The 27,639-nt window shown below is 35.1% G+C and overlaps 1 protein-coding gene across 1 annotated transcript in view; it reads left to right on the plus strand.

Annotated features, from left to right (window-relative positions):
* The window catches only part of LOC119066999 (neurexin-1-like), a gene marked incomplete at its 5' end in the record, with an annotated part of 47,406 nt that extends 22,913 nt beyond the window's left edge, over positions 1-24,493 (plus strand). Inside the window, 13 exons of the mRNA XM_037169727.1 lie at positions 156-308; positions 4,289-4,399; positions 4,570-4,954; positions 5,013-5,389; positions 5,451-5,562; positions 13,951-14,098; positions 14,167-14,570; positions 14,640-14,993; positions 15,047-15,225; positions 15,283-15,454; positions 15,578-15,813; positions 22,653-22,947; positions 23,124-24,493. Coding sequence (XP_037025622.1) covers positions 156-308; positions 4,289-4,399; positions 4,570-4,954; positions 5,013-5,389; positions 5,451-5,562; positions 13,951-14,098; positions 14,167-14,570; positions 14,640-14,993; positions 15,047-15,225; positions 15,283-15,454; positions 15,578-15,813; positions 22,653-22,947; positions 23,124-23,902 — 3,705 coding nt within the window. The remainder of the gene's footprint in view (positions 1-155; positions 309-4,288; positions 4,400-4,569; positions 4,955-5,012; positions 5,390-5,450; positions 5,563-13,950; positions 14,099-14,166; positions 14,571-14,639; positions 14,994-15,046; positions 15,226-15,282; positions 15,455-15,577; positions 15,814-22,652; positions 22,948-23,123) is intronic.
* Positions 24,494-27,639: the final 3,146 nt, after the last annotated feature.

Here is a 27,639-nt window from a genome sequence, read left to right on the forward strand (position 1 = left end):
TCCTCTTTTCCTGTCATCATTATTCTGATGTGTCTCAGTGTACACACAACATCTCATACAAACAAATTAAATGTTTTTCTTCTTTTCTTTTCTCGCCTACCATTCATTCGGTTCATATAATACGTTCCTGATATTTATATTCGATTTTGATTTAGGTTGAATTTTCTGCTGACACTTTGCGATTAAATTTGATTGATTTAGCACGAACTGGTTCGAAATTGATACAAGTTGCTGGTCGTGTGGATTATACGTGTCCGACAGGTGATCCACAAGATCCGGTTACGTTCACAACAAAAGATTCACATTTGGTAAGTTTATTGCTTTATTTTGTGTTGCATTTATCGGTCATTGTCAATATCGGTCGAGTAAATCTCGGTGGTAAACTCTCTATGGTTACATGGAACATTGGAACGTATTGGAAGAAACGATATAACCACGTGTTCATATATCGTTCGTAACCGTTTGTAATACATTATCAAAACGTACAATTTTACTTGCTTTTACGGTTTTGTTCCTTGGGACTAATCTCATGTGTCCACAAAATTTATATTGCAAACAAATCCAAATGAAAACACTGAATTATGAAGAAGAAAACAATTTCTTCCGTACAACACATCCGTGGGTAAGATGTGTTACGGTAAAGGGTATAATAAAGAATCGATAAACAATACGATGAGCAAGTGAGAAAGTATTTTGAGTTGAAATTGAAATCACGGACTATTTTTGGGAAAATGTTTTCCAATATTTTCTTGAATTTTCAAAAAAAAAATTCCGAGATTTTCCCTAATTTTCCAAAAAAAAATATTTTTGCGAAAATTTGGAAAAAGGTAGGAAAAATCGGGAAGTTTAGAAATTAAAAATTCATTACCATCATCACAACTTGGAACCCAATCTGTCGAACGACCTTTGGCCTCAAGTATTAATCGACATATCTAGATTGCAAATATTTTCTCATTCAATCGATCAATTCCAAACGGATCAAAATGCGATATTAAATATTGCAACAGAATTTTATGAGAATTGGTTTTCTTCAGCAAGACAGAGTCCAACGGAAGAAACCGAGATAGACCAATAATAAGAAACGTGGGATCGGAGGATATGCCCGACATAACTGTTGATGAAGTCAAGGCCGCAGTAGCCGAGATGAAAAATAAAAAGTCTCCCGGAGAAGATGGTGTTCCAGTGGAAGCCATTAAACTAGGTGGAGACTCATTATTAAAGGCAATCACGGCTTTGTTTAATCAATGTCTCCAATGGGAAGAAGTACCAGAAGCCTGGGAAAATGCGGTAATTACATTGCTGCATAAAAAAGGAGACATAACAAAGCTGGAAAATTACCGACCCGTAAGCCTATTGTCAACACTCTACAAGTTGTTTTTAGGAAGTTAAACTGGAGTAAAATGGGAATAAAGATAAATGGAGAGTCCCTGAGCAATCTCCGCTTCGCTGATGACATTGTACCGATAGCAGCGAATCTAGGTCAGGCTCAGCTTATGCTACAACAGTTAAGTGAAGAGGCAAGCAAAGTTGGCCTCAAGATGAACTTATCGAAAACAAAAGTCATGTCGGGGGCGATAGAGAAATCAAAATTGGTGACACTGTCATTGAACGAGTCGACAGCTACGTATATCTAGGACATAAACTGAAGATAGGTCTGGACAACCAAACTGCAGAAATAAGACGTAGGATTGGTCTTGCATGGGCAGCATTCGGAAGACTCAGACTAATTTTCAAAAGCAAAATGAATAATAGTCTGAAACGCAAAGTTTTCGACACTTGTGTCCTTCCAGTGCTCACTTATGGAGCGGAAACGTTAACTTTAACGAAAGCATCCGAAGATAAATTGAGAGTGACACAAAGAGCCATGGAACGGAGTATGCTTGGAATAACACTCAGAGACAGAATGACGAATCAATGGATTCGACAACAAACCAGGGTCGTTGATGTCATGGAAAGAATAGCATCTCTGAAATGGAGCTGGGCGGGACATATTGCAAGAAGGACAGACGAACATTGGACCAAAAAGATCATGAACTGGCGACCATATAAAAGACGAGCTATAGGTACACTACCAGAGAGATGGACAAACGGAATTAAGAATATTGCAGGTACAAACTGGCAGCAAATGGCAATGGATCGTACGAAATGGAAAGAAGTTGGAGAGGCCTACATGCAGCAGTGGATAGAAACAGGCTGAAAAAGAAGAAAGAAGAAGAAGAATCGATCAATCAATGAATGATTCGTATTACTGAAAAGTTAGTTTCCTTATTACAGTCTTCGTCAGAGATTCATTTCTTCTTCACGTATTCGTTTTATTCCAAACTGGAGCTAAGTTTATTTCCCAGCCTCCACCCACATATTGTTCGTCATACAGCACATTGAACATGTACAGCACATGTTTATGTATGAGTATGAGTATCCTAACGTTTTAATTCGATAGACGGTGTTATAAATGTATGTAGAATATAAGAGGGTAAATGACTTGTTTCAAACAAGTGGCACACGTTTTTGACGACATGTTCTTCATCGGGTTGTAAAATGCTAAGTGATCTCCGTTTGAATTATGTAAAATTCAAGTCTTATTTTCCACCGTCAGAAGCTTAAGTGAATGTCATTAGACAAAGTAGGATTTTATAAAAACTTTATGGTTAAATCGTAATTACATTTTCACGTTTTTCTTTTGTTGTTGGTGACTGAAAGCGCATAACTATGCACTTTACCTTTATAAATTTGATGTTATCAGTGAATTCATGCCTGGTTGAACTAGCTGTAAAATGCAACAAATCACCATGGTTCTCGGTGAGCTCTCAATTCAAGAAATTTTCAAAAAGGTCAAATGCGACTGTATCGAGGATAAGTGGGTGCTGTTACCCTGCTTTTTCTTATCTATCAACCCTAGCCAAAACTAACTAAAATCTCATAACCGGTTCAATTACCCCACTTTTCCTCTTCTATCAACACTAGCAAAACCTAACTAGTTTACATCAAGCTCGTCACTACGGTTGACGGCCTAAGCAAATTTATAAAAGGTTATTCATTTAGTAAATCGCGTGCACTTGCAACATCCGTAAAATTTTTTCCCCTCTTATATACGGGTAAATTAACAGACAGACATTCTTTTCATAAGTATTTTTTTCGTGATGTTCCTTTTTCCTTTTGTATACATACCGATTTCAGTTTAATAACTTTTGTTTTCTTTTAATTACCTGCATTGTTTCCACATTGTTAGGAAATTCGAAAATGTTGTGAAATCAGTGAAAGATGAAAAGCTTTTTATCTGGATAGACATCCGTGTCTGACAATGTGTTATTGTGATGACAATGATGGAAATATTTTAAAATGAAAACGATGTGAGGAGCGATTTTTTTGTGAAAGACATTACACAGTCGGTGACTTTGACGTATTTAGTTTCAGCTGATCCACTCATACAAACAATTATGGATTTATGTCTTTAAATGGTTTTACCATTACCACGCGCATGCGTGTACTGTACATTGTTTACCCGTATAAACAAGCACATTTGTTGAAAAACAGCTGAAACCGAATTCGTCAGTCATTTGAAAGTCTCCGACTGTACCCTGAACGAATAAATTTTTTAAAAAAATCTAAATTTACAAAAGTCAATTTTAGTAATGTTACGGAAAATTTGGGAAAATGTTTTACCGAAAATAGTTCCGGGGTTGTACTAAGACGTAGTATTTAAAAGTATTAATATTTTACAACATATTTGTACTATTACTTTCACTACCGTGTAGTTCCAGTTGATTTATGAGAACGAATTAAAACATGATATTCTGGTAATTTCTGGCACTTTTCTGGTCTGTTTCTACAGCGCGATAGCAGTTTTCCCAAGTTATTTTTGAACGACGCAAAAGATTATTTTAAGTAAATACTTGTACTACGGTATGCGGGTATGTCCCTCTCGAGGTCCCTCTATTTTTTTTTACGTCGGTTGAAAACAACTTGTGAAAACTTCTATCCGCTACATTACAGGGATGAATTATAGCTAAATACGACCTGCCAAGATAATTTCCACTGTTGATTAATAATTAATTAATTATTGTCAGACCGAACGAAGTTTATGTTGTTAAAAACAGTGAAGGTAAACGAATGAAGCAATCGAAGTATTTATTTCAACCAGAACTTTTCATTTTCCTTCATGTAGCAATGTAGCAATTTATAAAATGTCGGTCGGCTGGGAACAGCTGCACCACTTCAATATTAATTAATCCCCTCAAACACAGCTCAACGCTATACATATAAATGCAATTTTCCTCTCCTTTTGCAGATCCTTCCACCTTGGGAAACTACTGGCAAACAAAGTTTAATGTCTTTCAAATTCAGAACAAATGAACCAAACGGATTAATATTTCTAACAACTGGAACCAAACCACCAAAGGTAAATATAATTCTGCACTCAAACCAGCTATCGTCAACCTTTCGTAGATGAATACGCTTCGGAGTAATAGAGCAAACTAACAAATTATTTTCGACCCTCTTTTCCAATTCATATATTACATTTCACCACCCAATGTACACTAAAACTTACATAAATTGTATTACATACAGTCGGATTTATTTGCTGTTGAATTACTTAATGGCCACATCTATATTCATGTTGATCTTGGTTCTGGTGCTGTTAAATTACGAGCATCTAGACGACGGGTAGATGATGGTAGTTGGCATGAATTGACATTAAGACGGAGCGGCAGAGAGGGTAAGGTGTCCGTAGACGGTCAAGGGAATGATTTTCGTACGCCAGGTGATTCGACACAATTAGAATTGGATGCTCCAATTTATATTGGTGGCACCGGTGCCACATATGGCAGCGTTCAATGGCCTCCTGCTATATGGACGGCGACATTGCGACAAGGATTTGTTGGCTGTTTACGGGATCTGACCCTAAGCGGAAAACCAGTCGATATTGCTGCCTATGCTCGTCAACAGGATTCGGGTAAAATTGATTTGCTGCTGTTTTGGTGTCAATCGAATGTTTATTTTGACTCAATTAGGAGCTGTAAAACCGTCATGTCACATACAAACAAATCAGTGTGGTGGTGCGGTGCCTCCGTGCCAAAACAATGGAATTTGCAGTGAAGGTTGGAATCGTCCGCTGTGCGATTGTACAGCTACCTTGTATAATGGACCGACATGTGGCCGAGAATCAACCACATTGGCGTTCAACGGAACGCAACACATGACGATTTGGCTGGGTGGCGCTCAGGGAAGTCGAACACAGACCGAAGAACTGGTTTTGAGGTTCAAAACAGCAAGGGCAGCTGGACTGCTTTTACTTACAAGTGCTGAATCGGAATCTCCGGATCGGTTGGAAATTTCATTGGTTGCGGGCCGTGTAAGAGCCAGTGTTCGGCTGGGTGATAGAGAAAAGGTAACCGCGAGCATTTTTGTGTATTCGTTTGTGTATTCCAATTTGGACAATATGTCAACAGAATCTGCTAGCCGGTCAAGGCGTTTTAAACGACAATAACTGGCACACGGTTCGCTTTTCACGTAGAGCGTCGAATCTTCGTCTACAGGTTGACGGGGCAGCCCCCGTCAGGGGTACGTTATGTATGTATCAACAGCACATATTTTGCCCTATTCGTGTCGTGACGTGTCGTTTTTTTTATAAATCAAAAAAAATTAAATTTTTTCAATATTATTAACATTCGAATTCGAATTTAACTTTGAGAGCCAAAAAAAAAATTATTTGATTGTTGATTGGATTTAATTCTCTATTTGTTGTAATCAGTTCAATTTTTCTACATTTTTTTTTCTATTATTTCCTTTCAAAAAATTCCTACCGACCAAACAAAAAAAAAAAACAAAACAAAAGAAAATCTTTATGTACAAAGAAATTTCTATTTTTCATATTTTTGATTTCGTTTCCATTGTATTTTCGTTCTGAGAGGCGGCCACAAATTTTCATCGTATCATTTTCATTGATTGGTTTGTGCGAATTAAATGTTCTGGTCAATAGCGAACAACGAATCGAAATGTCCTTAGAGAACCTGCCATTAGAATGGCACACTTCTATTGCACATTCATTCATTTAATGAGTCTAATCAAAATTTCAGATATTTCAACGATAAAGTATTTACTGCTCTTTCATCTGTGTTACTTATAGAAACTGACTGTATTCATAATTTGATTATGTTAAGCCCCGGGACCGATCGAGATAAAAATTTATAAGAAATTGAAATATTTCAACGATCTAAATACGCTTCGTTTAATCAGATGCACACGCATATGACGCAAATTTCTGATTAACACAATTCCACTCAGAAGTCCGATTTTCAGAATCAATGTTTTCAAAAGGCGAAAAGTCAAAAACTGAAACTTTTCGAGTAGCGATACATTGGACCATTCTCACCTTTAAACAACGCACTTCAAGCAAAAGTGGTACTCTAAATAGGGTACTGAAACTTGACAGTGCTACAGTGCAAAGAGTGGGGATAAAATTTCATACAAAATAGTACTCTATTTGGCAGCTGTCATTAATAGCACTTTTGCTTGAAGTGCGTTGCTTTAAATAAAAAAAAATAGATTTTTTCGTCCCGTTTTTTTGTTATTTTACAGCCCACGCTGTCGTAATAAAATGAAAAAAGGTTTAGAAAACTTCAATAACTCAATATTTTGTTACGACGGTTCATTTTCAATTCATTTTGATAGAGAGAGCAAATGTTGTTGATTTTGTTGACATATTTTAGTCGAGCTATATTAACTCAAAGCAACCATCCGGAACTTTGGTCACATACAAGTTTTTACTTTTTCCAAACTTTTTTCATTTTATTATGACACAGTGAACGATATCTCAAATGTCTCACTGTCAAATTTTTCTGAGAATTTTATTGTGTCATTGCAAATTCACAATGACATTCTCTGAAAAAAATGACAAAGAGACATTTGAGATGTCGTTCACTGTAGTGTGGACTGTATGGAGTAGAAATTAAAAAAAAAAACAGGACGAAAATAGCTGAAAGCTTTTTTAGTGAAGGTGAGAATTGTCCACTCGAAAATTTTATGTTTTTGATTTTTCGCCACCTGAATTTATTCCAGACCATAGTCTGAAAAGTGGTTTTCCGGGGTAGATTGATTCATAGAATTGTTTGTGGACTGCGCGGAATCGACAACTCCATGAAACACGGAAGCTTCCGTCAATTGTATTTTTATAGTTATATTTTTGATTGAACATGATAACTCCATCAATTTTAATTTTCTGCGGTGAGAATTTATCTTGAAATCTGAAAGTTCTATTTATAAATAATATGATTTTTGTGTGTGAACTACAATAAAAGTTCTTTAATGGAATGGAAATTAATTATAAATTCTGCCTTCGCTATTTATAGAAGATTTAACTTATATCGAAAAGAACATCTTCATTAAGTCATAAATTTAGAGTTTATAAAATGTCGTAATGATATCCGTAGACCTTTTATCATATTGACAATCATAATTTTATTGGTAAATGATTTTGATGATTGGATGTTTTAGCAGTTTTTTTTTGTTTGTTTTCAAACTAATTATGTTTTATTGTAAGTCATCATAACATTCACTTATTTCCTTCATATCTGCAGAGGAAAACAATATCAATTCGAAAATTTGAAGGAAAAACGAAATCATCCTCATAACCAAAAGAGACATTCTCTAAAATGAAAATTAGAGATTATTTTGAAGGTAAACCGATATCTCGGCCAGAGGAATTTTCCAACACCGTGTTTGTTATTCAAACGTGCAAACCGCCTCTAGCACAAATATCTCTGAACCGTCAACCTTTGTTTTTATATAATGCCGGCTGAAAATTGTAGAAATTCATATTTTGCACTTGACAAATGTTTGTCAAATGTTGAAGGATTTCATACGAGTAGAAGAGATTGAGCACATGCAGTAAACTTCAAAAATATTTTTTCAGCCTCTTTCAACTAGATGTTACCTTCCAATCTTCATCGAATTTTTTTCGAAATTTGTTCGTAGAATTCTTTTTCTTTTGTCTTTCATTTTCCACATTAGCCCAACACACGTTCCTATTTCGTCAGCTGCTTGCAACTATAGTTTTTGTAGGAAATAGACGATTTTAGGATATTTGTCCTACTCTACGAATCAACTAAAGGCATATTAAAAAGACAAAAGGACATCGGTTTTGGACTATTCGCGCTATGGGTAAAGGGAACATAATAAGTATGCTTTTGGAAAATACTTCTGATGGAGCTAATGGTCCACTTTCAAAATAATCCATCAATAAATCCTTAGGAATTTCTGCAAATTCGTCAATTAGTTATTAAATAACAGTCTAAGCAGTAACCAAATGGTTGTACATTTTCTTTTCGCACATGTTTAGATTCAAAACAACTTCTTTAATAACCCAGTGACGACAGAAAACATAGCTGTCCGAGATAAGGCATTTGATAAATCGATGAAACGTAATTAATTAATTTTTATTCCGTTTCGTCAATACACACTAGGCCGTAATACTATTTTACATGCTACATGCGTCAAAAATCGTACTTTTCATGTTTCAAGCACTTCTTTTGACGCCCTCAGCATGAAATAGTTCATTTCGTACCTAGGACTAAAAGTCTTTTTTAGCGTGTGAGAGGTTTTCAGACAGAGCCGAAGGCGAGGTCTGGAATCCAATACGCTAAAAAGACGAAAATTCTCGTTTTCGTGTGTTTTCGCGGAACTGTAACCTTGTGGGACACCCCCGTAAAAAATCTTATGAAACGAACAAAATCAAACATATCAGAAGTAGTGAGGAAAAGCTTTGATGGCAAATCTCACTCAGAAGTCTGAATTCGTTCGATTGACACTTGTGAGGCACTAACTTAACAAAACTTTGTGTTTTTTTTGTCAAATTAGTAGTGCCCTAGAAGGTGACAGCTGATCTATTACGATCACTTTATGTATCGAGCTTCTAAAATAAGGTTATACCTTCATATAACTGTACCTCGAACTAAAAATTTTTTTTCGAGAAAAATTTCCATTTTCATCCCACGTGATCATTATGAAAAAGTGCATCACTAAATGCCAGTACATTTTCGAATTATCTACTTAACATTCTATTGGCCATATTAACACCAAAATACCTTCATAGCAACTAAAAAACACATTTGTCTTTGCAATTGTTTATCTGACTCTTTGGCGACGTTTTATCTGTCTCTTTTAATGCAGATACTGGCCCAGTATTCTCTTAAATTTCAATGCATTGTTACACGAATGAATTTGTCTTTAATTTACATCTTTTTCAGAAGTAAGTATTCATAAAATGTTAACACATAAAAGATGGTGCGAGATGTTCATACATGCCGCGTCGCGTATACATTTTAATTGCACTTTTTAAGTGTATTTCGCGAACAAACAAGATTGCGAGAAAAATCAAATTGAAGCGGATATTAATTGTCAAAGTAGATTAAAGTTATAATTACATTTTTTTATGGATGTATTACGATACGGATAGACGGATATAAATCCTTTTTCACTTTCAAATGCCTTCATCTCGCCCCTACCATCATCGAGATAGTGTTGAAACAGAAAAGAAATTACCATTCTTAGTTGCTCAAGACAAGAGAGTTTGCTAGTCTCTCTGGTTTCTTTTTAATTTGATTTGATTTGATTTTTATTCATTCTGTTACGTATTAACTAATGATTGATATTCATTTTAATTTTTGATTATATAAAAGGAAACTAATTGCGCTTTCAGTGGTTTTAATTATGATTAACAATTGGTAATTTTTTTATCATTAATTTTGTGGTAAAAATGATATTTATTTTCATAAACAATTCATTATAATATTAATCGTTCGCCATTTCAAAAACATATTTAATTGAACGAGAAAAAAAAACATAAATTTTAAGAAGAAATTATTTGATTGTCTTACTTGAATCGAGTAAAGCTAATTTAATGAAAGAAAAAGAATCTGAAAAATGATTCTACGAGCGTCAGGGCGCTATTTTATTGCACCAAAATTATTTTGCCTGAAGTTTTATTTCAAGAAAGAAATATATATAAATGAAAAAGCTCAGTTAACGGTTTGATGTTTCATTGTTTCTTTGCGAAGGAACATAAGTTCTGCAGACGGTGAAAATTTAGTGTGTGTTGTGTATGTGTATGCAAAATGCGATATAAAATTATGCATTAAGTTGAGGCGTACTTATAAAATTGAGAACAGAAAAATGAATTTATAAACACGAAATATATTCAGAAAGTTACACCCTCGAATTACACGTCGTGTTTGCTGAAGAAAATCTTTCAGAAATTCAGTACAAGGCCTTTCTCGAAAACTTCATTTTTTCCATCTACGTTCAATTGACTTCTGAAAATTATATTTTAATTCGACTCATCATAAAGTTTCTTTTTTTTTCTCCAGCGAATGCAACAATGTTCCTTCAGACAACCTGGAAATATATTTTAATATTTTCTTCGTACTAATATCCAATCTTGACGCAAAGTCAGTTTTATTTCACGTCTAATAACTTTATTTCTCACTTTGTTGTATAACGAAATGAGCTTTTTTCACTTCTGACACGGTTGGCCTGAGCGAAAAAAAAGTTTGAATTTAATATACCCGGGAAGTGACTATGGTTCTAAGTAGAGCAACTCAACATAAAACCCTTAGGTAAATCGAAATTTGACGAAATTGGACATTACTTGACTAACTACACATAGTGGATCTCACTTTTTTCATAATAAAATTGGCGCGTTGGTCGACTACTATTTCTTTTTCTTTTCTTTTTTTGTAAGGTGAAGCATCTGTGCTGATTTTACCTAAGCCTAAGCTTAAGCCTACTCAAAAATTTTGAGTTCCTCTGGGGTCCTTTCTGCATAGTAAACTTTTAGTTCACACTTTTTTTTTGCTCAGAACAACCGTAAGATCTTCTTCTCTTTAATATAAAAAAGAAATAATTATTTCACTCCAACCTAGATTACAAATCCCTTAATTGATTTAAATTCACTTATACCTCATGATTAGTGTATCAAATATTGAATGAAAGTTTCAACCGATTAATATCTTTACTGCTACACATCATTTTGGTTCTTTCATTGTTCTTGCATGATTTAACACATCGAAAGAGCCACAGTTGCTCGTTGCATAATACCGAAAATCATTAAACATGGATTTCATGCTTCACGGATTTTAGTTTCCTATAATTGCAAATTGAGGATTTTACCGTAGTGCTGATCAAATTTTCGAACAATTTCAATCTCAATTTTTAAATTATATTCTAAGTCTGTTCTACCGAACATAGATTTGAAATCAACAATTTGAATACGTTTGCGGACAGTCTACTAACAATACGGTAACTACGACCCCCGTCACAATTTCTACTGAACAGATTGTGTTCCATTTTTATTTCCATAATAAACTCAACTAGTACGGCCATTTCAACCATTACGATGCAGAATGTTACGAAAATTTTCCCACTAAACCCCATTTTCTCAGCTGCTTAAAATTTCACTAAGGCCGTTTGTCGCCGCGATAAATATAAATTTGTTTGAGCTGTCCGGTTGCAAGAATTACGTATCTATTGACATTTTTGATCAATAGAATATCCTAAAACAGTGCTCTGGGTCAGCTGTACCTTTCTAAGTTTAGATTAACTTGTAAAAAAGTGGTAGCAATTTCAAGGCACACCGTTCAATAATTTATTACTTAGAATAATGTTTTACGTCGATTAGAAATAACTTGTCGGAATTCCCCAGTCTTAATTGCATTAAAAACTGTTTTGAACCATCGTAAATTCACTCGCAAGACAGAGTGCTAAAACATTCGTCGAACTGATTAAGCTTCGAACTGACGCGAAACTTTACTTAACTGCTTCATCCGACTGTTTTATGCTACTCTTCAAATCTATATTCTATTGATCACATTTCACCATCATCTACAGAAATAGTACATTATACACCAATGCGACAAATAATGATGAAAATGATGCTTTTAGTGTGAACTTCGCCGATCCGTGTAAACTCGACCAAAATAGTCGTTATAAGCAAGTAGCATCATTGATATGCATTTTATTTGAGTCAATAACGTGAGACAAAGTTTCTCAGCCGTAAAATGTAAGACAACACAGCGAAGAAAAAGAAATTTTAAGAAATTGCATAAATGAGCCAACAATAAATCAATATGTTCCGCAAAGAATTTTAATGAAACATCGGCGGTTGTTAAGCCTTTTTTATTGTATATAGAATGATTGTTGGATTGATATATTGAATTATGATTTGGTCTTGAAAATATTTAAGAATATAAATAGCTTAGAATCCCGCCCTGTAAATAAAACAAATTTTATAAGAGTATGATAGACACTGGAAGCGATATTCATAGTTATTTATCTACCAAGGTAGGTATGAAGGTATTTTTTCGCACTAGATGTCGATTGTCGACCCGAGGCGAAGCCGAGGTCGACAAGACGTCGTGTGCGAAAAAATACCGGCATACCTACCGTGGTAGATACAACGTTTTTCGCAATTTCGGGCCATAATCACCTTTCCAATGCAAAACATGTCCTACATTTTGTTCTAAAATTCTTGTGTATACAGAAATTCATTTGAACGATCAAGAAGGCTGCATTATAATACACATTGCAATGTGATGTAAAGAGACGCGTTGAATGAAATCGAGTAGTCAATGCTTAGTATATACGCTTCAACAATACGTTCGGTATAATTGTGTGACTCTATAGCTAAATGGCTAAAGTCGCTGCTTTGTGCTCAAAAACCTTTCGGTGTCGGGAGTTCGATTTCTGGTCAATGCAAGATTTTTATTTATAAAAATTTAGCCTTCGTTGAAGGTAATAGGTTCTTTAGCGTGCGAAAAAAAGTTGATATCGCACTGCGTGCGAAAAAAAAGTTGATAACGCATTGCGTGCGAAAAAAAGTTTATATTGCGCTGTGTCCGGGAATACAGTGAAATAAATACCTTCAAAACGACATTAAATGGATGCATGGAAAGGTGATGATTATGGACCGGAATTGCGAAAATTTATTTTACACATTTCTTGCCGTGCTGTAATGAATTTTGATTTACATATAGAGGTTTGCAAACCTAGGGTTGTAAAGTAGTTCATGCATAGTTGTTTCTATTGGGATAAACGTTTGCTTGTGATAATTGACCTCGGATTCGCCTCGGAATAACAAAATTCACACGTCGAGTTGACTTGTCAACTTTCGTCTCTAGATATGTGAATAACAATTACACCACGAGGCAGAGTGAATGCATCAAATTAACAATCAGGAGCAGACCTCTATCAATCGGAATTTCTAAAACTCTGCCGACAGATTGATTCGTGAATTATTTTTTTCCTAATGACCCCACCGCCTGTTCGCGCTGAAAATCATGCATTATCGTCCAATATGATACCATTACACTTTAACGATGTTATAGTACAAAATAAAACCAATCTAATTGACGCTCAACTGTTCAATAAGAGCGCAAGGAGCATTCTAAATCATTAGAATCGATCGCCAAGAACTGTGCACTTTTTGATATTATTTCACTGTCATCCGGGTAAAGTGTCAATCATACTCGCATTAGTCATTTCAAAAAATTCCTTTCTTTATTTTACAAAATTTTTCTATCGCTTTGCTGCTTGAATTGCATGCTCTACAACTTAAAAATGATTCATCGGAACAGTTTGAGCAAACAACCAAATTACGATTAAATGTTTGAACGAACCAAAAAAAAATCATTTTTAAGTTTTTCGATTTCTAATTTTACTCTTGCATGCTTGAATGTAAATCCCTGGTACACAAGGCACGTGTTTTTTCAGTCTTTGTAATCAGTAACATATCACAATCTGATTCCCGACAAATTTTTTGTTTTTATTTTGTATAAAAATCACGAAAAAATCCTTCCTTCCCCCGTCAAAACTCCTCGAACAAAAACCTCACATTGAATTTGCTTGTGTACGTCTCAACAACGACACACTTTATTATACATTACTAACCAACTTCAGCTGAAATGATCTTGGGACGGCATAGTACAATGGATATACGGTCCATTCATTTGGGAGGTCTTTTCCATGCCGAAGAAGAAATCCAAATGACCTCAACAATGGCTAATTTCGTTGGACAAATGCAAGGATTTGTGTACAATGGAAACAGGTGTGCATTGAGCCACTAATCTACTATTTCATCAATAACTGTTTCTTCTCAATCGTTTAACGTGCTAGATTCATTGATTTGGTAAAATCTCTTGGACCTGAATTAGCAGCACTGTCAATGACTACATTTAAATTGACGGCTCGGTTCGTCAATTCGCCACCAGGCAATCCGTATCATGCTTCAACGTTTAGGTCAAAGCATTCGTACGTTGGACTGGCAATGCTAAAGGCTTACTCAAATACGAATATCGATTTTCGTTTCAAAACGCTCGAAGCGAACGGTTTGCTATTTTTCAACGGTGGTCGACGATCCGATTTCATTGCTGTTGAATTAGTGAACGGTCATATTCATTACATTTTCGATTTAGGAGATGGACCGATCACACTACGTGATAAGTCACGCGTTCACATGAACGATAACCGATGGCATTCGGTTAGCATTCGGCGTCCCGGTCCCAAAACGCACACATTAGGTAAACGTTTAGGAAATAAGCTCAGTTACAGAGTGCTTGAACACTTTCTTTTCCGATTAAATTACTTAGTCGTTGACGACACAATCGAAGTATACAATGCGCCTGGTAACAACATGCACATGGAATTAGAGGGAATCCTATATGTCGGTGGAGTATTTAAAGACATGTACACTAAATTGCCGGCGTCAGTTGCATCACGAAATGGATTTGAGGGATGTTTAGCGTCTGTAGATTTGGCAGATGTTTCACCCAGTCTCACTGACGATGCTGTAGTTCCCAGTTCGTTGGTAATCAGCGGATGTGAAGGGCCTACAAAATGTAGTCAGAATGCTTGCGCTAATCGTGGCGTCTGTGTTCAACAGTGGAATGCATATGCTTGCGAATGCGATATGACATCTTACACCGGGCCTACGTGCTACGATGGTACAGTTTAATTGATATCGAACTAGGGGATGGTAACCATTGTTTTTTCGCAGAATCCGTGGCATACGAATTTGGCGCTAACAAGGGAATGATTCAATACACGTTTCCGGCGGGAAAGCAGCCGGATACTGAGGAAGATGCAATTGCTCTTGGATTTATAACAACTAAACCGGACGCAGTGCTATTGAGAATCGAGAGTTCAACAACGCAGGACTACATGGAACTAGAAATTGTAAGTTTTCTCTGCCGCTTGATGCAATCGAAACTGTATTGTCATGTAAATAATCAGGTGGAAGGAAACATCTTTATGGTTTATAACATCGGCTCAAATGATTTACCACTTGGTGAAATCGGTACTAAAGTCAACGATAATACCTATCACGTTGTTCGGTTTCAAAGATTCGGAGGCAATGCAACTCTTCAACTGGATGATTACAATGTCCAGACTGTGCACCCTCAAGGTTTGATCAAATTCCATATTTGAACATTGCACGTTTTTTGTCGAGTTAACTGCACCATACATTTTGAAATTAAAATCAAACAAACAAATATTTTTCCTCTTTCACCCGTACATCTTAAAGCAGGTCATCAATCTACCGTCTTCAATTCGATGGCAAACATACAAGTTGGTGGAAAATTAGCAAGGAATGGTCGGTTTCGCATTGAGCGCCCGTTTACCGGCGTGATAGCTGGTCTAACCGTAAATCGATTGCGAATGCTTGACTTGGCAGCTGAACGCGATCCACACGTAACGACACGAGGAGATGTGCAATTGGTAACTGGAGTTTTAGATAGAAATGATCTTCAAAGAATGCAGCAGGTTAGGACTGAATTTTAACGAACAAACACGTATTGTCTGATGGCAAAAATAATTTTTGAAAACTTTTTTGGAATTTGGTTTTGTTTTTTGCGCAGAAAAAATATTTTTCTGAGCTCTCTCTCTATCTCAGTTTGTTCTGTTCATTTTTAAAAGAATTTGTACGAAAACAAAAAGTTTTGAATTCAGAATGTGTGTTCGTTCCTTTTTTCATTTTCATTGTCATTTTTAACATAATTACGATATGTTTGTCCGATGCGAAAGGGTTTGTCTGAGTTTAATAGAGAGATGAATAAACAAAAATTAGAGCTAACAATGCCGATAGTAAATAAATACAAAATCGATGAGAGACAATTAAATCAGCGAATTATAATCGTCAGTGCAACAGGTAGAAATTGATTGCTCCAATATGAGACAATATAATTGGTTAATGAATAGCGAATGGTTTCACCACTGTTTCGATCTGTGAGAAAGTATTAAACCTGTCTTTCGACAGTGGCAAATAGAAGTAGGTCACAGGTTTTTGCATGTAAATAGTGAATCATAAATAAATGAAAGTAAACTTTCATATTATTTCATCATCAAATACCGCCATCATACTCGCACGTAATTTTGAAATCGACACATTTTCTGTTTGCGGTTTACACAAATTTTTGCATGTTCTTTTATATGAAGAAACAATAACTCAAGTATAACACAGAAGCAAAAAATGTGTCGGTTTTCAAAATTCCGTGCGTGTAGGAATTTCGAGAATTTTCGCAAATTTTCATATTTTAAGAAACGGGTTTTTTTTTGAAGTAATTTTTGTCGTACACAATTTATTGGCATTTGAAGAAAATTCTCTGGTTTTTCTGGAAACTCTGTTTACGCTGAAATCTTTTTTTGTAAACAAAATTATTTTAGCTTAACAAGGGGAGAAAGGGCACGAATTTTTGGAACAGCTTTCATTTTTAACCCTTTAGAGGGTAACGAGTAATTTCGCGCCGCGCGAGATTACACATGTTATAGTGGAATTTCGCGCCCATACATTTTTCAATGGCTAACTTGATTTAGAGAATTTTTACGAGTACCTGGCGATAAATTGGCGGTAGATTCAGTTGAGTATCAGGCACATAAATTTTGGAGATGCGAATTTTATTCTAACACCCTAGAGCTTTGTATCAGGGATACCAGTATCCTTAGAAAGTGTGGATTTTCCTTTTACAAAACGTTAGGATACCGGTATCCCAACTGAGATACACGTATTTTGTATCAAGGATACCGGTATCCCGACATAGAAAGTGTGGATTTTCCTTTTACAAAACGTTAGGATACCGGTATCCCAACTGAGATACACGTATTTTGTATCAAGGATACCGGTATCCCGACATAGAAAGTGTGGATTTTCCTTTTACAAAACGTTAGGATACCGGTATCCCAACTGAGATACACGTATTTTGTATCAAGGATACCGGTATCCCGACATAGAAAGTGTGGATTTTCCTTTTACAAAACGTTAGGATACCGGTATCCCAACTGAGATACACGTATTTTGTATCAAGGATACCGGTATCCCGACATAGAAAGTTTGGATTTTCCTTTTACAAAACGTTAGGATACCGGTATCCCAACTGAGATACACATATTTTTCATCAAGGATACCAGTATCCTTACTCAGAAAAAGTGGATTTTCCTTTTACAAAATGTTAGGATGCCTGCATCGCAACTGAGACGTTGCGAGATTCATACCAGCCAGAAATTCCTTATGGGCGCGAAATTACACTAATAAAGTAGGAATTTCGCGTGGCGCGAGATTCCTACTTTAATAGTGTAATTTCGCGCCCATACGGCGCGAAATTACTACTAGCCATGTGTACATCATACTGTGATCACCACAACCCTATTATTTCATCATAAAGTTCTCGAAATGATTGAAAATTCTTGAAAATATTCAAAATTCTTAAAAATCCTCAAGTACCACAAAGTGTTGGTATAAATTTAGGCTTTCATTTTTTCGACCCGAAAAGCCATTTTCCATAACTAAAGCGAGCGAATTTATCACAATATATAGCACTAGTGATCACAGTGCTTTACATAAGTAATTGGCAAAATAACTCAAAATTAAATTCACAGAAAACAAATCGAAACCGGCAAACGTTACTTGCAACAATAAATTAGAATTTGAACTACTTAGTGTTTTAAATTCCGGGTTTTCATTCAAAAACAAGATTCAGACATTAATTTACCAAATTGTCCCAATATCAAAACATCCGGAAAGTCTCTTTTTTCAATCATCAGGATTAGATTTCACAAATAGTGAACAGACTGTACACCAACTTAATCGAGAAATGGTTCTACGTTCTTGTTCGTCGCTCCTTTAAAGTTTGTTGTCGAAATACACTTGCACGTTAGCAATGCAGTGAAATTTGGTCTAGAAACCAAATCTTCTCGACATCATCTTGCCGTCGATATATAAAGAAATTTAATTAGTTTTTCCGTGTCTCCGCAACTCTTAACGGTTTAAATTCTCAATGTGGATGCATTCATGTATACATACATATACGTGGTTAACATGTATATATGTCCATGCATACCAGTATAACACGCGCACACTCATGACTGATTCAGTTGAATGAACACACGAATTTATATTACATTTATATAAATCAGCGGTTTTGTGTTGACGCTAACTGCAAATCTAAAAATCATCCAAAATTTGATTATCTCTCAATATTATATATATGAGCAACGCTCATTGAGCACTGACTGCATTGAAATCAATTTAATTTTTTAGATTCAAGTGATCAAACTCGTTTGCATCGCACAATATATTTTTCTGTACTTCTACTATATAGTCAACCTACAGAACGTTTTTTTATATTTATATTTATACTCTATCTCTTCTATATCAAACATTTTTTTATTAATATTATGAAAAATCCGTTGAGTTTCGTTTTTATTTTTCATTTTTGAAATTGCATTAATTTTCATGTGTATATATAGACAAATGATGTTGTTTTTGGCTGTCTCATCAAAAAATTGTTTTTTATTCGGTTGTGGACGCAACTTTAACAAATCGAATTTCCAATAATCTTTTTTCAACCGTTGCTAGTTTTACAGCAAAAAACTCATTGTCCAATTAAACACAAAAAAATGTGAAATAAATTTTGCATGAAAATAATGATGAAAAGAAAAACAAATTTTTTGTCATGTGAACCGGCTGCAATCAGAGCAAGTAAATTCTTATATTTAAAATTAAGGAAAAAAATAATGTTACTTTAACCGTTTGTTTTTGCAAATTTGATATTGATTTTCTACTTTTCCTTTAATTTAAAAATTGTTATTGCGAATGTGTTTATCAGATTTTGAATTTTTCTTTCTTTGTTTAATTTGAACATTTGAAAACAAAATTGGAATGACTCTATGTACACATTTTTTTGCTTTCATTTTGAATTTTTAGTAACAATTTCCTTAACAAAAAACATTGGCCGTGTTAAGAGTGATATCGCCAAAACTTCAGGTGATTTTTGTAACTTTGGGAACAAGCGGTCTCCGATTTTAATGAGTGATAGCTCGTTGGATTCGCCTTTTAATTCTAGGAAACACGTATCTTTCACTTTTTCGAAAAAAAATTTACTTTCTGTGAAAAGTGTTCAAAAGTGAACACATGTCAGAGGGTACCGAAAACAGTTTTTCGACAATAACTCAAGAAAAAATTATTTTAAATTATTGTAATGTTGTACGAATGTCGGCCTTTGAAAAACCTACAGGTAGAGTATACGCACGGCTTGGTGCGAGTAGATCCGCGAGAGTTATTTTTAATAATATAGTGAATCTTCGGAGAGTCCGCCTTCCCTGCAGCTTCGATGTTACGCGGAACTGAGTATGGGGTGTTGTAGCTGGCCTCACCCACTATCGTCCCACATATAAATGAACCCAGTACTTTTGTGCTGCAAACCTACCGAAGTCTTGTAAAAAAAATTGGTGCCAAAATGCAGATTTTTTCCTTCGTTCTGTGGGCCCAACTGCTGGAACAGCGTCTGGAACGCTTGATTTCTTATGATGAAAACAACTATTTCTCTACAAAACTTTTATTTTTGATGGACCCATAAAAATATTAGTTTTTGAAGGTTAGGACCTAGACTTTTCTACAATAACGGAAAAATGTCAATACACCTTCCCGAGAGCTTTCCACAGTTTCCCAAAGTTGGACGAGGGTACCTGAAATGGCTACGACCAAGCACTAGACATGATTTTCGTTTAATACTCAAGTATTACCCAGTGTTTGATATGTATGCTTTTGTGAATTACTATATAATAATTGCAGCAAGTAAATCGCCTATATACACATATAGACCCAAAAATCCTTCTCTTGAGAACATCTTGATGAGAAAAAACCGAACTTATCCTTACGCGAGTAATGTGTTATTTCGGAGAAATGTCGATTCCACATTCGTCAATTTGTCATTTGTTACACATTTCGCCATTGAGCGACCTAAATCGTTTAGGACTAGGATGGAGTGGCACCCTTGTATACTATCGATCAGAGACTAAAAACGAACAATGTACCGGAGAGTGCCCCAAACTTTTCCATACAAAAATGGACCCCCGACCCACAGAGATCGATTAATTGTGTCTGTGAGATTGAGTTTGTATTTTTTCAGCCCTTGGAAGTGATCTTTAGTTTAATCTGCATGCATTTGTGATAAATTAACCGAAATTAGTTCGTGATTTTGAATAACGTTATTCGAGTAACCGAATTCATTTCGATTTTTGAATAACGTTATTCGAGTAACCGAATTGATTTCGTTTTCCGAATAACGTTATTCGAGTAACAGAAATCATTTCGGTTATAACGTTATTGATGCCTGTTATTAGTAATAACTCTCGCGGATATACTCGCACCAAGCTGTGCGTATACTCTACCTGTAGGTCTTTCCAAGGCCGACATTCGTACAACATTACAATAATTTAAAATAATTTTTTCTTGAGTTATTGTCGAAAAACTGTTTTCGGTACCCTCTGACATGTGTTCACTTTTGAACACTTTTCACAGAAAGTAAATTTTTTTTCGAAAAAGTGAAAGATATGTGTTTCCTAGAATTAAAAGGCGAATCCAACGAGCTATCACTCATTAAAATCGAAGACCGCTTGTTCCCCAATCACCTGAAGTCTTGGCGATATCACTCTTAAGCCAAAATATCGTATCGCATTGACATCTTTGTTTTTAAAGAACTTTCGACAGCTTTAACATTCTTCTCTTCCGACATATTTCACTTTGCCAATAGAATTTAAAAAAAAGCTCAAATCTTTCGAAAGAAAGTATGCGATATGTTGGTTTTAACACGGCATAATACATCATTGTACACATTTTGGCGAAATTTTTACATTAAGTAAATTGGCCGACTAGAATATGAATAGGTAAATGTTGTATTAACGAATTATACATGATAGAAGTGTACAGTGAACGACATCTCAAATGTCTCACTGTCATTTTTTTCAGAGAATGTCATTGTAAATTTGCAATGACACAATAAAATTCTCAGAAAAATTTGACAGTGAGACATTTGAGATGTCGTTCACTGTAATATATTTGCGATTGTTAATCAAAACGAAAAGTGCCGAAAGTAGTAAAAAAAACCTAAATTTCATTTTTCCTATAATTCGCTAATGTGTCACATCCCATTTATGCATTTAACTATTTATTTGTTCTGATAAATTTACTGTAAATGTCAACAAAAATATCGAAATTTTCTTCAGCTGTTGGCCCAATAAGATATGTTTTTTGTTGACGGTTTCTCCTCTTGCAAGCAATATTTCTATACTACAGCTGAATGTGGCGCTTTTGCAGTTTTTAGTATAAAACTTAACGCAACGACCATATACAGCTATGAAAATAAAGGTGTCGCTTTTTCAGAATAAACTAGGACTCCGTGACATGCTATAATATTCAAAACACACCGCTAATAAGACTCTATACGTGTTCGATACAGTCACATGCACGCACACTCATGCTAGTGCCGTATAATCACGTATAATTAGAGTTATTGTTATTGGCCGGACCGACAAGCTATTAACACAGCTGAGTTGAAAATTTAGACATAAATTTGGTTAACTTTAACGTAATAAAGAATGGGGAACCAAAAAGCATTGCAATCCCTATATAAACCATCGCAAAGCCATTAAAACCCATTACACTTTCTCTATGCTAATGTTAGTAACCCTATCTACTACCTGCCGGGTCTTTACCTTAAGTAAAACTTTAGTTCACATTTTTCGGAAGTTTTACCTAGAACCTTGTGTCTACTGAAAATTTGAGAGTCATTGAATCAGCTAGCCAATGAGCTAATTTACAGAATATCATTTATGTGGCAGAATAATATTAGTCGACAAATTGGGTAGTCTGTACTTCGACAAAAATTCAGCACAAAAACTAAACAAGTAGTAACAGAAATGCGACCCTTTCGAGTCTTTTGAACACTTACGCTAAAATCACACCTGAAAACACACACTTTGAAAAACAGTTTATTATTTTGAGTTAGACAAAATTATTTGGTTGACCTTGTTTGATTATATTATGTGTGAGTAAGTTGATTCGATTTGATTCGTAGATTTCATAAATATATTTTCAAATAGAAAAGGAGCATTGAAGCATTGAAAGAGGTTTTATAATTCGAATTGTAAGCGGATAAAGTCAGCCTTTCAATTTAAATTGAACCATCCTACACACATTGCCTTTTTTTTGGAAAAAAAAACCATTTTGAATGCTTCGATGCATTAATGTCATTTTAAAACGATAAATCCGATGAAAATTTCCAAACTTAATAACAACAACAAAAAACCATCCAACCTATCCCATTTAGACTCCCGCATCTGGATATTCAGGTGTTATGGATGATTTGATATTTTCGGGTGCTGGAAGTGGTTGCCGTGGCGATGATGAGGACGAATGTACTCCACCGTTTGAATCGGGCAGTGGCGATGATTTGATAACTCCGGTGTATGTTCCGCCAACAAAGCAACCAACTACACCACAAAAAGGAGACAAAGAGACTGGCGGCACCGAGAGAACATGCGATGACGAAGATTGTGTGCACGGATCGGGCGATTCAGGCGATGTCACTGAAACGTTTACTTCCACAACTTCCAAAGGAGGAGGTTAGTAGAAATGATGTTTTTTTGTTATGTAAGAAAAATGTCATGACAAAGAACATTTTTCGTTCAATGTTTGGGTCTTTTTCATACTTCGTCTTTTTTCTTGCTGTAGGCGCCTACACAACGTTCAACTATACGTTGTCGTTACGTTTGACCTTATTAACTTTGCCAATATTTAGATCCTACAGATCACAGTTCTTCCACAATAACTGAAACGGCAAAACGCACAGACGGCACATCAACCGAACAAGAAACAGCAGGCACAACAATTGATTTTAGTACAACAAGCATCGGCACATCATCATCCTCCGGTACTAGTTCGAGTCGCACAACGCCCGCAATCACCACGACCAATTCTGGCACCACATGGTCATCCACCACACAGCAACAGCAAAACTTTGAGACAACTGTTCCGGACCGAGAAACCGTATACCCACACTATCCAACAACACCCGAACAGGAACGGACACATCCGCCGTACGTCGAAACTGATCCACCAATACCTGAACCAGAACCACCATATCATCCACCGCCACCCTATACACCAACGTACACACCAACACGGCCGAAAAACAAAAACAATCGGGTGAGCAGCGAAGCTGAAGAAAGAACTGCAATGATCATTGGAATTGTGGCGGGTGCACTCATTGCGGTAATATTGGTAATATTTCTGTTACTGTGGCTGAAATCGAATGGCGATCGTACGTATAAAAACGAACACGACAAAGTGGGTGGCTACGGGCAAGGTCCCAATGCAGCGTTACTGGGTAGCAATACAGGGACAAACAGTTCCCATCACCACCATCATCATCAGCAAACGAACGGTGCGACTGTGCCGTTGAACGGTTCGTTGCGGAACGGAAACGGTGATAAGGCACAGATGAATGTCAGTGGCGGTTTACAGTTACAAAAGCCGAAGAAACGTGACTCAAAAGATATTAAAGAGTGGTATGTGTAAAACGTGTATATAAAAATTGAAAATTTAGTAAAAACAAAAATAATGGAGAAAGAAGTTAAAAGAATAGAAATGATATTGATTGCTTAACAAATAGGAATTAAATTGATTTTTAATTTATAAAAAAAAAATCTTTCCAAAATGGAAGAAAGTAAAGAAATTAATTGTTGTGGCTTGATAAATTAATTAAATAAAAAAAGAAACTTTAATTAACTGTGCAAAAAGGACAAACTCATCTTAGTTGAGGAAAAAAAAAAATATTTCCCGTAAAAGATAATTATAATTGAAAGCAAAAACATTTTTTTTTTAAATTTTAAGCGGATTTATCACAAGAAATTAAATTTTAAATTCATTATAAGTGGTGCTGTATCTTGTATGTAATGTAAATTTTGTTAATAAAATAAAAAGAAATAATAAATGACACGAGGGAAAAATGTTACGTCGAAGAAAGACACAAAAATTATTAAGGTACTGGGTAAGTAAACACGACTGTATAAATTATCAAAACACACACACACATACACTAAACGTTTTGACGTATATTTATATGAATGTGGAATCAATAACCATGTTTTGTTTTTCTTCTATTTCTATCCCATTTTTTTTTTTAGTAAATTTTAATAATTGACATTTACGGGTTGTCGGTGAATCCAGAAGAAGGAGCGAAAGAGATCGGTTCAAAAAAAATCTAGTTATTTATAGACCCGGAAAAACTTCGGAAAAACAACTTTTCAGAACAACTTCAGGTGGCGAAAAATCAAAAATAGAAAATTTTCTAGTAAAACCATTCTCACCTTCAACAATTTTTTTTTTTTGAGATATTTCCATCCTGTTATTTCTATTCTATACAGTCCATGCTGTCGCAATAAAATGCAACAAGTTGAGAAAAAGTAAAAACGTGAAAAATGGTCGCAATGAAAACTTCGATAATTCAAGAATGTAGTCGAGCCACGGTACAATTTTTGTTGTGATGACTCATTAAATGAGCCTCATTTTAAAGGTATTTCGACAGAGAATGCTAATAAAAAAGAAAAGATTTTGAAAATATTTGTTGTTGTCTGGGACTATGTACAACTAGGACTGTTTTTTGTGGATCGGTCTTTTTCGCTCTCCACAGAATCGACCCAATCCCCTAATTGACAATTTTCACAAATATATTTTTTCTTTGAATGAACTACAACCGAAAGAAACTCCTACTTACAAAAAATTATTCGAAGATTCCATTGGAAAAACAGAAGGAAATGTACACAAATGTACACAAACATTAATTACAAAAATAAAACAATGAATAAACAAACGTAAATTAAATTTTGTTGAACTTAGAGTGAATTTAGAAGTGAAAAAAAAAATAAATTTAATGAAAAGTAATCTAACGTAATTAAGATTAAACACAAATGAAAAAAGGAGAAGAAGGAAGAAACCAAACAATAACTAATATTAAAACATTAAATAAAACCAACAATATTCATTACAATAAACAAATACGAATAAGAAAAAAGGAGATGAAACCCAGAAACGATAAAAAGTAAATTTTAATGTGGAAGAAAACAATTCAATTTGTATAAAATACCATCAATGTTAATACTATATCCAAATGCAAATTACTGACTATAAACCGAGAACGTTTAACCATTCCGTTTAAAAATTTACAGCTTTTAAGCAGAGAAATGACAATCGTAGCTTTTACGCCGGGAGCCATTCCTTTGAAAAAAGACCTACCAAAATCGGACGCGTTTCCCAGTGGACCTTTTTGTATGTGCCTAGAAAGACAAAACCACTTAAACAAATTCTCGACGCTTGTGTGCTTAGAGTAGTCATACCTAGAGAGGAAATTACGAACAGAATTACGTAAAATTTGTGGTCCTGACATGAAATACGTAATATTTGATAGTGTGAGTTTTTGTTGCGCAAAAAATTTAAATGTGCCTGCTAGAAGGATTTTTAATTTTTTTTTAAAACAATTTGAGAACCTTTTACATACAGTTACCACCGATATCAACAAACACAACGAAAGTAATAGAAATTGACCAGTGTTGTTTTATGCAGCAAATTAGTTGTGGAATTTTACATTACACAACGAAAAGAAATGTCTGAAAATTGCTTGCATCGAAAGATGGAAGTAATAGATTTGATATGATGGGATTATAGTCTTGGGAAGGTTTTAATGAAATAAAACTAAACGATCTTGAAACGACACTACATTTTATTGGCCAGCAAATAAAGTAACTTTCGTGTTACTTGCACGCACAAATTTTCTGAATATTTCGACTTTTACTTGCTAGCCGGAAAAAATTACCGAAAAAATGAGCAGGCATTTCCCTTGACTCCTTTACTTTGGCATCCCCTAATGAAGCACGTTTGCACCATATTTTATGTATAATAATAGGTAATTGCGAACGATTTGACACAAGAATTTCAAAATAGTGGTACGCGTTTTGGAAAATACAAAACTGACAACTATCAAAATGTTCAACGCCTACCATGTGTTAGTGAAAATCACAGAAGCCACAGAAGCGTCGAGGATTTTTTTTGACAGAACTTAATTTTGGCTTCTAAGAACGAATGCCTTTCTTTGCACATATTAAGAAGTTCACTGCAAAATAGGTCCGCACTCGGTACGCTAATTTTCAAAAGAATCCCTCCAACTCTCTTAGAATCAGTGCATGAGCTGCCGTTATCATTTCTCTGGTTCTAAGTGATTTTTAGTAAAGACTTTTTTGCCAGTTTTTTTTTATAATTTCAATACACAATCTTACAGGGACGCACATAGCCACGTTATATACGTCTGACCATTCCTTCAACTGGAGCAATATGGCCCATTTTTTACTCCTTGTTTGTTCAATTCAAACACTTTTGCATAAACTACAAGCTCACTTTTGTACGTCGGAGCTGTGTACAACTGTTCGTAGATAGAATCGGGGTTGACGACTCGATTTGATATTAGTTTTCGAAACATCAGCTGATTTTTTTTTACATTTTTTTCGTGGTGCCTGGGATTTGCCTTTAAACGCCCCTTGCATCAGACACGTTTAAGATTTGTTTCGATTGGGCATAAATAAATATCGAGTGGGATAGAACTTTATTCATAAAAATGTATGTATGCAAATTGCCACGTCAATATGCAGGTTTTAAATTCACAGCTTCCACTGTACAAAAGGAAACAAAGTGTGTACAAAGAAAATATTATTTCAATTGCATAGAAAGAATAGCTGAGCAACACTCGCTGTTTTACTAAATGTTGAGCTTTGTAAAAAAAGAAGTATTATTGTACCCAGTAACTTATATAAAGAGGTGACGTATAGGATAATTAGCCGAATTACGTACCCTTTTGACAAAATTAAACTTAAAAAAAGAAATCTTAAAAAAATAAAATTTTTGTTGTTGCCCCTTCTTAATATGTTACGATTTTTCTAACAGCAAATGAATCAATGTTGCTGCCAATAGATTTAATTTTTGTTTGACTCTATCGATTCTATATAACGGGAGTAAATGGCTGTATCAAACTAGATACGCCCAAATGACTGAACTGATTTTTTTTGTATCTTGGCAAAATTTCTTTGGGTTCTATGGAACGCACATGAGCAAGTGTATACTCACTTTGAACTCATTTTGCTGACTGTGATCGCGTCCAAATGCCTATATTAATATCAAGAAAAAATTAAGCCTAACAGACTCTGCTTTATAATTCTTAACAAACAAGTTGACAGTTTTCAAAATTCCTTTCCAAAAAAGTTTTGAAA

Source organism: Bradysia coprophila, assembly GCF_014529535.1.
Source record: "Bradysia coprophila strain Holo2 chromosome X unlocalized genomic scaffold, BU_Bcop_v1 contig_117, whole genome shotgun sequence".
Taxonomy (NCBI): domain Eukaryota; kingdom Metazoa; phylum Arthropoda; class Insecta; order Diptera; family Sciaridae; genus Bradysia; species Bradysia coprophila.